At 56.8% G+C, this 16,609-nt stretch overlaps 2 protein-coding genes across 13 annotated transcripts in view; both read right to left on the bottom strand.

The window, feature by feature from the left end:
- INTS1 (integrator complex subunit 1) overlaps positions 1 to 924 on the bottom strand; it is a 40,087-nt gene extending 39,163 nt beyond the window's left edge. Inside the window, exon 1 of one of the 7 annotated variants that reach the window (XR_006274852.1) lies at positions 589 to 645. The gene's annotated coding sequence lies outside the window, so the exon portion shown is untranslated. Of the gene's footprint in view, positions 1 to 531 lie in introns of all 7 variants that reach the window. The other 6 variants (XM_043494160.1, XM_038418869.2, XM_038418867.2 and 3 more) reach the window with 6 other exon arrangements.
- Positions 925 to 1,959: 1,035 nt separating this feature from the next.
- LOC119862325 (lysosomal alpha-glucosidase-like) overlaps positions 1,960 to 16,609 on the bottom strand; it is a 28,381-nt gene continuing 13,731 nt past the window's right edge. For all 6 annotated transcript variants that reach the window (XM_038418879.2, XM_038418877.2, XM_038418876.2 and 3 more), the window contains 17 exons: positions 16,145 to 16,310; positions 14,644 to 14,740; positions 13,200 to 13,319; positions 12,783 to 12,901; positions 12,563 to 12,694; positions 11,162 to 11,272; positions 9,962 to 10,075; positions 9,339 to 9,423; positions 8,695 to 8,812; positions 7,995 to 8,128; positions 7,262 to 7,413; positions 6,843 to 6,991; positions 6,291 to 6,432; positions 4,869 to 4,967; positions 4,281 to 4,445; positions 3,682 to 3,828; positions 1,960 to 2,936 (listed from right to left, as the gene is read on the bottom strand). In XM_038418879.2, the coding sequence (XP_038274807.1) occupies positions 2,874 to 2,936; positions 3,682 to 3,828; positions 4,281 to 4,445; positions 4,869 to 4,967; positions 6,291 to 6,432; positions 6,843 to 6,991; positions 7,262 to 7,413; positions 7,995 to 8,128; positions 8,695 to 8,812; positions 9,339 to 9,423; positions 9,962 to 10,075; positions 11,162 to 11,272; positions 12,563 to 12,694; positions 12,783 to 12,901; positions 13,200 to 13,319; positions 14,644 to 14,740; positions 16,145 to 16,310 (2,113 nt within the window). In that variant the 3' untranslated portion in view covers positions 1,960 to 2,873. The remainder of the gene's footprint in view (positions 2,937 to 3,681; positions 3,829 to 4,280; positions 4,446 to 4,868; positions 4,968 to 6,290; positions 6,433 to 6,842; positions 6,992 to 7,261; positions 7,414 to 7,994; positions 8,129 to 8,694; positions 8,813 to 9,338; positions 9,424 to 9,961; positions 10,076 to 11,161; positions 11,273 to 12,562; positions 12,695 to 12,782; positions 12,902 to 13,199; positions 13,320 to 14,643; positions 14,741 to 16,144; positions 16,311 to 16,609) is intronic.

Genomic DNA, 16,609 nt, shown 5'->3' with positions numbered 1-16,609 from the left:
ACCCGGCCCCTCCCCCGGAGACCCCGGCCCCTCCCCCCCGCTACGCACCCGGCCCCCCCCCGGAGACCCCGGCCCCTCCCCCCCGCTACGCACCCGGCCCCCCCCCCCGGAGACCCCGGCCCCTCCCCCCCGCTACGCACCCAGCCCCCCCCCCCGGAGACCCCGGCCCCCCTCCCCCCCCGCTACGCACCCGGCCCCTCCCCCGGAGACCCCGGCCCCTCCCCCCGCTACGCACCCGGCCCCCCCCCCCGGAGACCCCGGCCCCTCCCCCCCCGCCACGCACCCGGCCCCCCCCCCCGGAGACCCCGGCCCCTCCCCCCCGCTACGCACCCGGCCCCCCCCCCGGAGACCCCGGCCCCTCCCCCCCGCTACGCACCCAGCCCCCCCCGGAGACCCCGGCCCCTCCCCCCCGCTACGCACCCAGCCCCCCCCCGGAGACCCCGGCCCCTCCCCCCCGCTACTCACCCAGCCCCCCGGTAACCCTGGCCCCTCCCTTCGCCATTCATTCCCCCACCTAACCCCAGTATTCACCTCCGCCGCGCCCCGCTCCCAGGAAGGGGGAAGGGGACCTGGGTTGCACCCAGCTACCGCTCAAAGCCGGGCCCGTTTACACCGGAACCGGAAACCGTCGCCCTGTGCTTGACCCGGAACCAAAACTGAGGCCGCCCCTGTCCGACGCCTCGATGGCTCCGGAGGGGCTGGGCGCCACCTGGCGGCGTGACGGGGGAACTGTGCCCGCGCGTCGCCACCGAGCGTCCAGCCGCGGGAACCGCAACCGCAGCCACTAACCCTCCGCGCGCCCCTCACACACGAGGGCTGCCCCTAGGTGACGCCACCTGGTGGCCCGAGCCGTGACCTACACCCCGCCTCGCCGCGAGCCCAGGGCAGCGCGGGAACTGCACCCACCCGCCAGCTCCGCAGCGCCCCCTGGCGGGCAACAGGCCCCTCTCGCTCTACGGCCCCTGGCTGCTGGGCAGCGCCCAGCCCACAGCACCTGGACGGGGGAACCTCCCTGGGCACCCACCTGAGACTGGGCAGGACAGCGGCCGGGGCCAGCGAGCCCATGCATGGCCCAGCACTGCCCCCCTCCTGCAATAGTAGCTGCACGTCAGCCACTGCGAGAGGCTCAGTTCCCCTCCCTGCCAGGAGGCAGGAAGAGCTGGTGCCCCCAGTGTACAGAGGGGCTCAGCTATGGGGCTGGGGTGTAATTCCCAGCTCTGGCAGACCCACAGGTGCTAGCTTGCTAAATATAGCAGGGTGACAGGGGAGGGGGCTTGGGCTCGCCCCCGGCTACAATCCCCTCCAAGATCCTAGGGAACGTACTCGGGTGGCTAACCAGGCTGCCTGTGGGCTAGCATGAGCAGTGCTCTCACGGTACATCTGCCCCCACGAGGAATCACGCCTCTCAGCTGCAGACGTACCCTAAATGACTTACCCAGGATCACTCAGGGATCGGGTGACAGCCGGGAAGTGAACCCACAGTCTCGCCTAGGACCAGCCTTTCCCTGCTGCACTGGGGCTGGCAGGGGAGCTTGCTAGGCTGCATTGCACAGTAGTGCTGAATGAATCTGCACAATCCGGGCTTCTCCCGTCATTTCCCCTGCTCTGATCTTGGCACATGCTGCAAAGGGCAGAGTCTGTTACATGCCGCCTCAGACCAGGGCAGCTTCATTATTATTGGAATCAAGGTTGTACCAAGATCCCCGTCAAGGATCAGGGCCCCATTATGCTGGCACCAGCCCGACCTGCACTAGAGACAGCCCTGCCCCAGAGAATGCACCGTCTGCGTCATAACAACACACAACAGGCAGAGGGGACTCACCACAGGGGGAAGGAGGGGAAGTCATGGTCCTGGGATGGACACAGCCGGGCCCACATGGGGCACTGCAGACAGGTAGTGTGTGCAGTGAATGCCAGGACAGCCTCACCCTGCCCCACAAACAACAGCCAGACAGCAGCCACCTCCACTCACCTTTATTCATCCCAGACAGAGTAGCACCAGGAGCGTTCAGGGGCCTTTTCCTAACTTCTCTCAGCACCGCCACCTGTGTCACAGCCAGACCTGGCTTGGGGCGGCTCTCAGCTTCCCTCTGAAAATCCCACCACTGTTGCTAGCGCTGAGGCTGCTCCCGCAGTGCCATGGGAGTCTGGTGGGCCTAAAGGTGGAGCCCTGTGTAGGCTGGCACTGCTAGCAGTGCTTCCCTCCCTCCCTCCCTCCCCCCTGGGGTGCTGCAGTGCTGTCTGTAATGCAGGAACATCTGGCTGGAGAAAGGTCAGCGCTAACGTGGCCTGCCGGTTGTGCAGTATAGCACACCCCCCACCCCAGCATGCTGATGCCCTCTGGGATGCACCGTGCCAGCAGATTGTGAAAGCTGGGTCACAGGAGACGTTGCTATGCAGCTGGTGTCGGGAGACAGGCGAACAGAATGGCTGACCAGAGCCTCCGACCAGGCCCCAGAGCCATAGTCCAGGGCACGGGACAGCCGAGTCTTTAAACACAAACCCTGCATCAAGGGCCAAGGCAGCGAGCATCTTCGGCGGAGCTCGGGGGCATCGGCAGGGCAGAGTTTTGGCTCTCGCTGCCCTGCAGGAGCAGTCCCCTGGGGACAGGGAGAGCCAGGAAAGGCAGGCTGAGCTCGGGCATGAAGCAGCTGTGGAATCCAGTCTGTGTCCAAACCGATGTGGGCAGAAGGCAGCCCTGAGCTGGGACCCGGAGCCAGCCAGCCGTGGCACAGAGCAGCACCCCACAGCCAGGGCCTTGGCGTGCGTGCATGCATGGATGCCCAGAAGCACCCCTCTATCCCCACCCCCGCACAGACACATATGGACGGACGGAGAAGCCTCCAGAGCCCAGCTCCAGGCGTGTGCAGCAGTCACAGCCAGCAGATGGAGAATCCCTGGCTGAGGCTGAGGTTGAGGTCGCTCACCGTGAGAACCTGCAGTACAGAGAGAAACTCAAGCTCAAAGTGGGACATGGGGGCCCCATGCAGCACACATCGCCAGGCTGGGCGCACCCCCCCATCACAGCTGGAGCACGCGCCATGCTGCCCCGTGACATAACAGCTGACGGTTTGGGGCTGGCGGAGGCAGAGCAGACGGGTGCTAAGGGGCAGAGCAGGGCAATGGGCTAGAACAACCTTCAGCATCTGCACCTGTCCACTCAGTGAGCACCTCCAAGTGCTGTGCAAACAAAGAGCTGAGCTCACAGCTCTGCTGGAGAGGGGCCCATGCAACTAGCCCCCTGGGGCACGAGGCACAGCGAACCCAGCAGTGCTGGGAATGGAACCCAGGCGTCCTGACTCTCAGTGCCCTGCTCTAACCCCTAACAGCCCTTACCCTCTCCCAGTTCCCTCCGCTCGGCGTACAAGCCCAGTCCAGAGCCGGGAGGAGCACCAGGTGCTCTGGGTAACTCCCAGACCGGGGGCTCGGAGGGCAGGGCCAGTGGGGCGAGGCCAGCTGCAAATGGGCAACAGAGGAGGAAGCTGGAGTGCCTGCCCTTCTGCACGTCAGGACCGCAGGACAGAGACGTGACCCTGTCAGAGCCAGAGCAGAGCGTGTGGCTTGAGGAAGGAGCCCGTCATCCCTGGGTGGGGGAGGGCACGCGGCGCACTTACAGGAGAAGGAGGCGGGTGTCGCTGGGCAGGGAAGGGACATACCAGGCGCTGGCAGGGACTGGGTTACCTGGTTCTCCAGGTAGGAGAAGGGATTCTCTTTGCCGTTGACGGTGACCCTGCTGGGCTCGTCCCGGACCCCATAGACACTCAGCACATCCACAGTGATGTAGGTGGCTTCCACGTTGGCGTGAAGGACAGTGGAGGTGAAGATGTTCTAGGCGAGATGCCGAGAGGTGGGGCCTGCTGTCGTCCAGACTACGTGGGCATTGGTGGCCACGGCTACAGCACCTGCACCCACACCTGAGGACAGCCCCAGCCCTCCACTGCTCCTGTTGGCCACGCCCTGGCTATCACACAGTCACCTCCCCTCCCCACCACCCAGGTGTGCAATTCAGGCTGCTCTGCCCCTCAGCCCCTCAGGCACTGAGACAAGCACACTGAGCCCAGCGCTCTCCAGCAGAGGGCACTGGTCACAGGCTCCAATCCCAGCTCCCCCAGCTGGCCAGGTCCAGAGACCACAGCCCCATTCAGGCAGGAGGATGCTGTACCACCTGCACGCCCACAATGGGCCAGGTGGCTCCAGCTGCCTGGGGCCAGAGCAGGCCTGTGGCTCTGGAGGGTGGGTGGGGGGGTAGCGCATTCCACCCCCAATGTGGGGCCCCCTACCTGCGTGACGTTGAACACCAGGTAAGAGTAGTCACCCGTCTCGAAGGTGTCCAGGCTCTCGCCGTCATCCCAGAAGAGGTCCCCCCAGGCGCTGGCATTCTGGGACAGGGCTGCGATCAGGCGCAGGGAGTTCCCGCTGCTCACCCAGGTGGTGCTCCCAGGTTTCTGGGGTTTAAGAGAGCAACTGCTGAGACCAGGCACTCCGCTGAGGAGCCCCCCTAGCTCTCCAGGTGTAGAGGACTGGGCACGGGGCAGGCCATAGCAGTGAATAGGCCACAGAGTGGAGACAATGGCCCAGACAGCACGGATCCTGCCCCCATCCTCCAACCAGTTTGTGCCAAGGGAGGCATCTCAGGAAAGCTCCTGACCCAGACCCCTGAGGAGCATCACATTCTCGGTTGCAGCACGGAGTCCAGCCCTGTCAGGGCAACCTCCCGGTGCTGCAGACAGTCCCGCGCATCCTGGGCAGGGCGAGCGACTCTCCTGACGTGCCCTGGAGCCGGGCAGCAGGCAGCCAGACGCAGGGATCTGGAGTGTGGGACGAGGATTATTCCTGTGCTCCAGATGCAGCAGGGGGAGCAGCCTCACCTGGGTGGGGAGAATGGCGCCCTCCCAGATGTGCAGGTTGATGTGGTCCAGCGGAGCAGCCATCTTCAGGCTCTCCCCACTGCTGTTCACGGAGGAGCCCTGCAGAGGCAGTGACAGACACACGGGATGCGGGCAGCAGGGTGGGCAAGAGGGAGCGGCTGTCTGTCCACGGGTCAGGAGACCACCCCCTCCCTGAGGCCATAAGCACCAACCAGGCCCATATCCACCACACATAGGGGGCAGGGGGAGAGCAGGCCACGGGCACTGGCCCTGGGACTCGTACACTGCACAGGCCCTGGGCACTGGTGCATCTCACACCCACCACACACAGAGCATGGGGAGCAATCTGGGGGAGCACAGACATGGGCATGCAGAGCAGGGGACGTGCAGAGCATGGGCACCAGCCCAGGGCTCATACACACCCAGGGCTGGGAGAGCGCAGAGGCACACGGGGCGGGAGGAAAGCAGAGGCAGGAGCACAGAGGTGCATGGGGGCACAGGGAGCGCAGAGGCAGGAACGCAGAGGCAGGAGTGCAGAGGTGCATGGGGCAGAAGGAGCACGGAGGCAGGAGAGCAGAGGCAGGAGCGCAGAGGTGCATGGGGCAGAAGGAGCGTGGAGGCAGGAGAGCAGAGGCAGGAGCGCAGAGGTGGAGGCGCGGAGGCAGGACAGCAGAGGCACACAGGGCGGGAGGAGAGCAGAGGCAGGAGCGCAGAAGTGCATGGGGCAGAAGGAGCGCAGGGTGGGAGGAGAGCAGAGGCAGGAGCGCAGAGGCACAAGGGGCGGGAGGAGAGCAGAGGCAGGAGCACAGAGATGCATGGGGCACAGGGAGCGCAGAGGCAGGAACGCAGAGGCAGGAGTGCAGAGGTGCATGGGGCAGAAGGAGCACGGAGGCAGGAGAGGAGAGCAGAGGCAGGAGTGCAGAGGCACACGGGGCAGAGGGAACACACAGGCGGGAGCACAGACACACACAGGGCAGGAGGACATGCTCAGAAACGAGGCAGTGGCCATAACCCTTTCCTCCAGTCTCTGATGGTGGCAGTGGTGCCCACCGGCTGGTCTGCAGGTGATTATCTGGGAAGGACCTTCTCCGACCCTCCGATTCCTGCTCTCCTAAAGGCCAAGCCCAGAGGACAGGACAGGAGGCTATTGTGAGCTTCCATCCCAGGGAAGAGCAGATCGACAGGTAGGGCAGGGCAGGTCAGACGTGCACTGGCCACTCCTGCCCCGCTCCCTCCCCATCCCCTCTGGCACAGGGACCCACGCCTGCTCTGATTTCTGATGCAGTCGGCACCCCGGTTGCTTTCACAGGCTGCAGGGCTCTGTCAGGTGAGGAGCCCTTTGCAGCCGGGGTCTCCATACCCCTTGGGTAGGGAAATGTACAAACCACCTTGTCCCGCCTTCCAGCATGCACTGCTCCTTACCGTATAGTAATCGTACCACACCCCTCTGGGGAAGTAGCCAATCACAGAGTCCACTCCGGGCTCCAGCACAGGCGTCACCAACAGGCTCCGCCCCCACAGAAACTGCTTGTCAATTGAGTATGTGATCACGTCCTGAGAAAACCTACAGCGGGAAGAGGGCGCCTTGGAGCTGACCAGCTGATGCCACTGACCTCTGGGCCCTGCAGCCTGAATGGGGCCAGTGCCCCCAAACCTCAGCACCAACAGGGGGTAGCAACTGCCTGTATTAGCAGCACCACAGTCTGTGATTTCATGCCTGCTTGTAAATCCATGGCATCAGCTTTCATGGATCCTGCCTGTGGGTAAGAAGGGCTGGGGCCAGGCCCACCCACAGAAAGGAGTGGAGGGGCCCCATGGGTCAGAGGGTGCCCGCCAGGGGAAGGGAGGGGGGCTGTGTTCACCTGGGGGAAGGGAGGGAGGCAGGCATGCCCACCAGGGGTCAGGGGGCCATGCCCCGCTGTGGGTCGCCCGTGGGGCAGGAAACCATCCAGAGCAGTAAGAGGAGTTTCTTACTCAAAGAACAAGGGTCGAGCGACGGTGTGGCCCTGCAGGTGTGCCCGGTGGAAGAGCGTGTAGAGGAAGGGCAGCAGGGCGTAGCGCGTCAGCAGCACCTCCTTCATGGCCGTCCGCGCCACCGAGCTGAACGCCACTGGATCCTGGGCCTGGGCAGGCCAGACAATCAGAGTGTCAACAGGCAGGACAGACGGACAAACGAGCTCTACCAGGAGTCTGTCCCAGGGAGCTGCAGAGAACGGACGACCAACGCCCCTTGACCGCTCCCAGCAGCAACCATCCCCCTGTCCCCAACTAGCAGTGACCTCTCTCTACTGCTCTGGACCCTTCCCCCATTCGAATGCAGCCCTCTGAGGATGGCATCAGCCCTGGAGCCCCCATGGATGCTGCAGTCCCTCGGGAGGGAGCCTCCCAGTTACCTTTTCATTCTGGGTGTTGTGGTTTCGGGCGAAGGGGTAGAAGGCTCCAAGCTGCATCCAGCGGGTGCATAGCTCCTCTGAGGTGGTGCCGGAGAACCCACAGATGTCCGCCCCAACAAGTGGGATCCCAAAGAAATTGAAGCTCAGCACCCCTGCAAATACAGAGGCATGGAGTCCAAAAGCAGCCAGGGACACCTGGAGAAGATCTCCCCTGATCCTCCTCGGGACAACACTCAGACCGATGCCCCGTGCTGTTCCCTTGTACAGACTGCGACACATACACGGCTGGGAATATGCCTGGGGGGGCTACCTCTCACCGACCGCAGGACCAAACAACTGCCACGATGCCTGCGAGCTGGCAGCCGGCTCCCATCGCAGCCAGTCCTGGAGCTGGGAGCATACTCCAGACCCTCGGCTGCCCTCCCAGAAGGTAACAGGGAAAGGCCCCATCTCAATTACAGGCCAGCGATAAGGTGCAATTCCCCATGGCTGTTTAATGGAGGAGCCGCTGCCCAGCACATGGGAAGGGAGGAGTCATCACGACCGAGGAAGACGCAGGCCAGTCTCTGGGGGTGATTCTGTCCCCAGAGAGTGAAGGCTGGTATCTGAGAGGCCTGCCTGTTGCTGGGAGAGCCACTCACCAATGAAGTGAGCTGTAGCTCACGAAAGCTTATGCTCAAATAAATTTGTTAGTCTCTAAGGTGCCACAAGTACTCCTTTTCTTTTTACTCACCTGAGACTGACCAGTACATGTCCTTCCACTTGCTCCTGTTGTCACCGAGCCAGTGTCCCGAGTATCTGCCTTGGCTGGGGAAGGTGGAGCGAGAAATCACAAGCGGGCGCTTCCCTCGGATCTGGATCAAGGCTCTGAAAGACAAGGTGGAGACTTGGGCACCGGGAACAGGCGGGGGCAGCTGTGAGACTCAAAACCAAGGGCACAACCAGTGCAGTGACTCAGAGCAGCAGCCAGCCCCTGCTCCACACCCAGTGCGGCTCTGAGACCCAGCCGCAGCTTGGCAAGGCGAGGAAATCGCCGTGAGGAAACAGCCACCCCAGCCTCACCAATGGGAGCTGCATGAAAACCATGAGGAGGACACAGGTCTAGGGCAGTGCCAGGACTTCCCTTGTGTAGCCCCAAACTCCATGAACCGGAGAGGTGGGGGTACTCTCCCCTCACCAGCCCCTGGGGCTTCAGACTCAGTTAAACTCCCGCCCTTGGGCTGTGAATGCAGCGTGGGGGGCCGGAGCATTTTACCCCCAGATCAGGGGCTCAAACCGTAGCCTGGAGCCAGTGCGTTGGGAGCAGACCAGCCTCCGGCAGGCGGGATGCCTCACGCTGGTGTCTCGGACACAGTTCTGTGGAGCCGTTCATTGACGCAGGGCTTGACCCTGCTCACTGGAGTCGACTGGCCGACACACGTGCTGGCCATTACCTAGCTGTGGCTTTGGCTTCCATCAGCCCGTAGAGGTTGTGGAGGTTGTAGTGCACGGAGGCGCTCTGCTTCGCCGAGGCGCACACGGTCTTTGCAGAGAGGGACTCGCCCAACACAGCTAATGGGGAGGGAGAGCGACTGTGAGAAGAAGCGCTGGGTAGACACCTGCACCCAGATACAGCTACCTGCACCTCACACTCTATTCAGTAGCCTCTGGGCCAGATCTCCAGGCTGCTCATATGGTACCAAGGGGCTAGGTGCTGGCCAGCAGCAGCCAGTGAGGAACCCCGCACCGGCATAAAGCTGGCAGAGCTGGTCACGGTTCATGCGCCAGCTGTCCCCCTGTGCGGGCATATCAATGGTTAAGTTCCTTAGTCAACACTTAAGGGCTAAAACTGGTCATGCAGATGTCTGAATACACAGTTAGATACCTATGTTTGAAACCTTAGCCCATGTGCACAACCCCGAGTGCTGGGAATGCACAGACAGCACACACGCATATATACACTTACACACCTGCATACATATACTAAAACCTATGGGTCAAATGAAGCCATGGTGTGGGTAGGCCCAGCTCCCAGTGGCACCAAAGGAAGTTACACCTGCTTGCACCAGCACAATCTGTATTTTATTTCCCTTCTTACCGGGCATGTAGGGAGGGTTATCGAGTTTCCCCGGGGAACAGCCATCCACCGACCCATCCTTGAAGTTGGATGGTTCATTCATGTCCTAGACAGAGAAAGTCAAGTTGAAATTTCATTCATAGGGTTTTGCTGATTATCAACTGGGAGCTGATCTCTTCTCAGAGACCAGACGCTGCTCACCTACACCCCTACGGGACCAGCCATGTGGCCAAAGCAACAAGGACCCAATGGGACCTCTCCACAGCTGTCCTTGCTTCTTGAGCCATTCGGCGCTGGAGTCCTAATCCACCCCTGGACTTGGGAAGCCAACTGCATTGTTGGTCCCAACTTGTTAAAACTCCAGCACATTCAGTACCTGGAAAAACATGCAGCCTGGCGCCCTTTTATCCAGCACAGTGAAAGCGTTCACTGGACACGCACTACATGTGCCTCCCAGTGTATATGTCCCTTCAGGGACACAGAGCTTGTCAAGGACAAGGAAACTGGAAAAACAGGAGCTCAGAGAGGTACAAATGCTTCAGGGATAAGTGAGACATGCACTGTGCTGAGGGGAACATGGGGGAGTAGCTTGGAGAGCCCCTGCCTTTGAAGCTCAGACCCAACAGAGGTAAGGAGGAACTTACGATCCAAAGCCCATCAAAGGGGACGCGAGCATGGAAACGGTTCAGATTCTCCAGCCACCACTGGTAAGTGTCCGGGTTGGAGAAGTCAGGGAAAGCAGTCAGGCCAGGCCACACCTATGGAAAGGCCAGAAAATAACACATTCTGTGAACCTCTCATCGGCCAGCTGCACCAAGCAACAAAGCACGTTCAGGGAATCACAGCCTACTGTACACCTGCAAAGATGGCAGTCCAGCCGCCCTCCACCTGTTAACGCACCACTGACCTTCCTTTCTGCCACTAGTGGCTGGAGCTTGAGACTTAGCCTGGTCCACTTTTGAAATTCCACCTTCTCCCTTGTAGAGAAGGTGAAATTTAAAATGCAGATGGTGAACGGGCAGCATTGCTGCTGAAAAGCCCATTTGATTTTTCAAGTTCAGCTTGAATATTCTAAGGTGCCAGCAGTAACAATGGGACCAATGGTTTTTTAAATATGGGGCCTGATTCTTCCCTACCTTGCACCCTGTGTAATTGTTTACACATGTGCAGAGCAAGCACATATCGGGTGTAAAGTACCACCATACTCTGAGTGAGTGAAGGCTCTGGATTTCACAGCACTTTACACCCCCACGGAATCAGGCCCATAATTTTTAGTTTAACGATCATCTGTTTTCCCCCAGTGCTTTTCAAACTTTCTTAAAGTACTTGAGAGAGAAAGAGAGCTATGCAGTAGGAGCCCACAATTTATAAGCCTGAGATGAGCTGGATGAGAAGTCACAATGGATTGTAGGTAATAAATGGAGCAACTCCACAGATTTGCTCACCGTGGGCAATTTTTCATCATTTCAGAAATAGGGAGAAATGTAGAGAATCAGACTGATAGTCTAGGGCCACACAAAAGATTCTGACTTCACTTGTGTTCATGTGACTCCACTGATTTCCAAGAGGTCACTCTGGAGTCACATGGGGGTGAGATCATAATCCGGCTCAGTATTTTCCCCACACAGCCTATTCAGCTCTCTTTACAGTGATATCAATGGGAGCTACACTTAAGAGAACAAGGAGAACATCAGGCCCAGAGCACACAGGACGGAAAGGTCACTGGACCATTATTTTCCCCTTAACAACACTAGGGGTGAAATCTTGGTCTCACTGAAGCCAATGGCAAAACTTCATAGACTTCTGTGGGGTCAGGATTTCACCCAAGTTGCTCTCCCTCTTACCTGTCCAATCAGCGTTTGCCCCTGAGTAGTATTTATGAATATGCCACGTCTCAAGCCTTCATCGTAAGGCCAATAAGAGCCAGGAGGATTAGTGCTGCTGATCCCAGGATCCTGGAAACATACGGACAGAAGGTTACACTCTCCCCGCGGTGTCCCTGAAGCCTCACCAATACACCCCAGTGTAACTCAGAGAACAAATGACTCATCCTGAGAGCCCTGGCCTGTCATACTCAGGTTGACTAAAGCTCACATGTTACTGCCAAATTGACCAAGAGGAACAGAAACTTGCTGCAGCATTTCCACTTGTGAGAAAGAATGTTGTATAAAGTGTTACTTCTCCAAGGATCAAGGGTTGGGTTATAGATAGATTTTTTTTGTTGTTGGCGGGGCAGGGAGGGAGGAAACAAGGGGGAAGGCCCCAAAAGTCCAAGGACAGGAAGCATCATCTCACAGCAATGCTGAGTATATGGCCAATGGAACAGCAATTAGTGGAATCACTCTGTTAGATCAGGGGTTCTCAACCTTTTCCATTCCAGGATCCCCAGTTCCATCAAGCTGGGGTTTAGCTGGAACCTGCCTCCCATTTACCAGTATAAGAGGGGCAGGGAGGTGATGACCTGGTCACAACCCCAAGGTTGAGAACCCATGAATCAGACTGATTGACAGATAACTGCATCAGTTTCTCCTTGTGTGATTGAGACGTTGGGAGGTTTACACACAGAGCAGACAGGAAGGCAGCGGAATAACATTGGACCTGTCACTAGAGCTTCCCTGCAGAAAAGGGGGAAATTCCAAAGGCCGTGCTCATGGATTCCAGCGGGGGTCCTAGCCACTCCTCCCAAGCAGAGGCCTGCGTGAGGCCAAAGCAGAGAGGGATAAGGGTGTGTGTGTGTTAAAAAGAAGGTCACAAAAGTACCTGATGCTCTTTCAGGCTATTGCTCAAAGCCAAGCATCATACTTGCTCAGAGGGTAAGGCATATGCTAAAAAACAAAGGGCTAGATCCTCAGCTGGTGTAAATCAGCATAGCTCTGTTGGCATCAGCACCAGCTAAGGCTCTGTGCCAAAATGTTTATCATTGAAATAGATAGAAGCAACTCATATTGTGGGGAGCCTGACACCTCATGGAGCAGCGAGTAGCTCCTGCTCTTGTTTGTATTTGCAAGGTGAACACAGAATGCATCCGATGAAGTGAGCTGTAGCTCACAAAAGCTTATGCTCAAATAAATGTGTTAGTCTCTAAGGTGCCACAAGTACTCCTTTTCTTTTTGCAGATACAGACTAACACAGCTGCTACTCTGAAACATCTCACATGCAGACTCTGGCTACATCTGCCTGAAGTTTTAGAAACGAAAACAATCCCAGTGTATAATTCAGGAAGAAGGTCAGAGAAGTCAATATACCAGGATGACGACGTAGTACTGGCCATGCTTGTGAAGGTCTTCCACCAACTGCGGGAGGGTGTCAAACTTCTTGGGGTCAAAGGTGAAGTCCCGGTACCCTTCCATGTAATCAATATCATTCCACTGAGCATCCTGCAAAGAAGAGATGCAGAATTGCATGGTGTGGAAATGCTTCTGCAGAGCTGCCTAGCCTCCCCTGGACAGCAGGTATTTGTTTTACCTGTGGTATCTGATAATTCCTCATGGCTTTCACAATCTGCCAGGTTTCATTGCTTGTCCCATAGCCCCAGCGGCACAGATGGAACCCCAGCCCCCAGAATGGTGGCATGGCAGGGAAACCTGGAACAACACAATTGGAATGGAGACAATGGCGAACTTGGCAACCCTGATGGAGGCGGTAATGACTAGGGCAATTCTGAATGAGAGGGAGACTCTGGTGGAGGTGAGGAAGAGGCAACACCCCTGGTGGCAGAGAACATCACGATGAATCTGGTGAGACAGGTGCTAATGTATAAATGTGACAGCAATGGTAGTGGATGGAGATGATGGGCATGTCTAAGCATATAAAGGAATGGTTATTCAACGGGCTGTCTTGGGGGTGAGATGCACAGGGAATGGCTGGGCTATTGATATTTACCTATCACCTGCTGGTACTGCTGGATAACCATGTTGGGATCAGGACCCAAGAAGATGTAAAAATCCAGAACTCCTCCAATGGTTCTCCAGGTCAAGGCAGGAGCTGGCTGCAGAGCCACCTCTTTGGAAAGTGACAGAATAGAGACAATGAAACAGTGAAACATGGCTACAGCATGAAATGGGGTCAGAAGTCCTGACTCAAATCATGACTCTTCCACAGACAAATGTGACCATAGGCAAAAATATATGTCTATAGCCCTGTGTCTCAATTCCCCATCTGTAAATCGGGAGTAATAGCACCTCCGTATTGCACAGGGGGCTCTGAAGGCTTAAAGGCTGCAGCGTGACTTGATATCATTGGATTTCAGGTGCAACAGACGTACAAAGGATTATTACAAATTCTGTTTTCTAGACCTGAAAGGTGTGCCGTTCTCACCGTTTCCATTCCAGAACTAAGCTCAATAGTGCTTTCTGTCTCTATAGCGTGGAACCCATTCCAGAGCTCACAGAACTGAATTATAAATTAAGAGCTGAATGCGAGAGCAATTGTCTGTTGGACTGAGGGCTTTGCTGGAAAGGGTACACTGTATGTGTAAATTCTCACACCGCCGATACAGCTGGCGCGTTTTCACAGCACTTCCCTGCCCAGTTATTCTTGGGAGTTCTATTGCAATAAAACACCCACAGCTGGAACTAACATGGCTCTGGTGTGAGGAGCCTCATAACATCAGGGTCCCAGGTGGCACTAACAGGGCACTGGTGTAAAGAACCTCACAGTGTCTGTGTCCTTGCTGACATTGGCCTGGCGCTACCATCAGGAAGCTCACCCTGCTGGAGTCCTGGCTGGTACCAATATGCCATCAGTGAGCAGATGCTCACAGTTCTGAAGTCCCAGCTGGCATGGACAGACTGCTACTTTATAGCAGCTCCCTGTGGAAGCCACAGCTGGCATCAGCAGGGTACAACTGTGAGAAAAGCAGCCAGCAGATTTATATCCCTGCCTGCACCAGAAGTCGCACTCTCCATGTAGTTAAAGGGCAGATATATTAGAGGAGAACGCAGCTGGACCAGGGGCATGCAAGAAGCTGGCTTTTCAGACTACAGTTCAGCAGCTGCCTGTGTGGTTAAACCGCTCGACAGTTGCTAAAGAACCTAAGTTTAGCCAGGAAACAGATGTCTGGCTCAATAAAGGGGCCATGAAACCACCTCTTTCTCTTTTACTGCTCCTCTTTGCCCCGAGTTCCTGAACTGCCACCTCAGGTCAGCCCTCCCAACCCGGCCAGCTCCAGTTCCCAAAGCCAGCAGGCCCCTTTTCTAGTGATAGGAATAGCACCAAAATCTATGAGATGCCACCATCAGGGCATGCAGGCTGGTGAAGCAGGGGGCTTCCCTCATCAGGCCCTGAATGCCTGCTCCACCCCAATGTAGCATAAGAAAGCACGTACCCATTGCATTGCTATTCAGGAGGAAAACACCATGAGCAGCTCCCCCTTCCTCCATCAGCAGGTAAAATGGGTGAGCTCCATAGAGGTTGTATGACTCCTGCAAACAGAAGTTGTCTGATAAGAAACTTGTTTTCAATATGTCAGGGTCACCCAAAGGAATGCAGAATGGATAACAAGGGAGGTGTCTAAGGAAGGAGAGTTATGAGCCATGGGGAGCAGCTGACAGATGCCTTCTGGACCCTCTTGGCTCAGCGTGATTTAGACCTTGGCTAGGCATGTCAGTTCTGGTCACCAATATGTAGGACAGTCGTGATCAGCCTGGAGAGAAAGGGGCAATGGGCAGCCAGGATCGTTGCAGAGTTTGCATCTAAAGGCCAAAGGGGCTTGGGGTATTTCAGCAGAGAAAAGCAAAAAAACGGAAGCTACTGTAACAGAAGGGATCAGTAATGGAGTGGGACAGGATGAGCTACAAAGGGCCTTCTAGAAGGCATCATAAGCAAGGGAATTATGCATAAGTAGGGCTGCCAGGCACAACTACCATACTCTCAAAGTGGCAAAGATACAAATGGCTGCCATGTGAGCCCATGATAAGAAATTAATAAATCCATGTATGGGACACAGTCATCTTTAAACAGAGCTAGAGGGGAGTGAAGGACACAAAGGTAAAATGGGGCGAGAGAAACCCAAAGGGAAAAGATGTTTCCTTCCTATGTGACCCAAGTTTGCTGTGTCTCAGCTCCATCCCTAATGGCCCGTGTCCCACACCAAAAGGAACTCTGCTCAGCTGGGGAATCTCTATTAACACAGACCCCAGACTAAGCTGGTGAGGTGACTCACTAGCCTGTGGGGATTCAAGAGTCCTCTGCTGCTGAGTGGAGAGGTCGCCTTTGAACCTTGTCAAAGGTAAGGAAGATTTCATATCCCAGCATGGCCTTCCCATAACCCTTCATGTTAACCACAGAGAGGAGCAGGGGGAAGCCCACGTACCGAGGGCTTCCTCTGGATGTTAAAAGACTTTGCAGACACTATAACATTCTTAGCCTGCCCACATCTCACTGTTATTCGGGGTCCAAAACACTCATCAGAGCTCTGTCTTCCTCAGAGACTCACCCAGCTTTGCTGAAGGAGTTGCCAATAGTCAGACTCCACCCATCAAAGTCCCGAGAGAACTGGGAAGCAGTAAAACCTCTGTGCACCAGAGTGGCACAGAGCTATCCTCAGAAGAGGGGCGTTATCTGCTCTAGAGGGGAGAGGATGGGCTGCCAAACCAGCACAAGAGGGGACTTGCTACACCAGAGCACAGAGGGGTCATGTGTCTGCTCAGAAGTAACCTGATGCCGGGTTCTGAGCTGGGCTATGGAAGGAAGCAAACGCAGTTATAGTATGTAAGGCAGCTTTGCAGGTTGGGCCTGTTCCACTGAGGGGAACCTTTGACAGGCAACAGCGGAGTTGAAATAGCAAGACTCTGGCCCTGCACGTATCACCGAGGGGACCATAGTACCATGGGAGGGACATCCCGAGCCCACAGCGTCAGGGTGCTCCAGTTGAGGCTGTGCAGGAAGCTGCTCCGATGCTCCCCAAGGCCGTAGAGGAATTTCGAAGGGAGGATGGTCGAAATCTGGAGAAACTGGTCAGCAAAGATCAAGGGAGCCACGGTCGTGTTTAACCTGGACGAGTGGTGGGAGGGGAGTGAGAGAAGATACAAAAAGTGGGCAAGAAGCAGGGTGAGGGACAGAGCAGGAGCAAGGGAAGGACAGAGCACGAAAGGACAAATGTCATTAAAACAATGTCAGCCGGCTCCTCTGCTGTTGCTAATAGCAATCATGGTACCTTCCCTCCAGAATCTCAAACTACTGCACAAACTAGGTTTCATCACCCCTGGCGCACAGACTTCTAGATTCTGTTACAAATCCCATGGCTCAGTAATTTGAGTGAACTCTCATATCCCAGCCAAATGCCGAGCCAG

The sequence above is a fragment of the Dermochelys coriacea genome, chromosome 10, assembly GCF_009764565.3.
Source record: "Dermochelys coriacea isolate rDerCor1 chromosome 10, rDerCor1.pri.v4, whole genome shotgun sequence".
Taxonomy (NCBI): Eukaryota; Metazoa; Chordata; order Testudines; family Dermochelyidae; genus Dermochelys; species Dermochelys coriacea.
The sequence above is the reverse complement of the archived record's forward strand: the minus strand, read 5'-3'. Positions and strand labels throughout refer to the sequence as shown.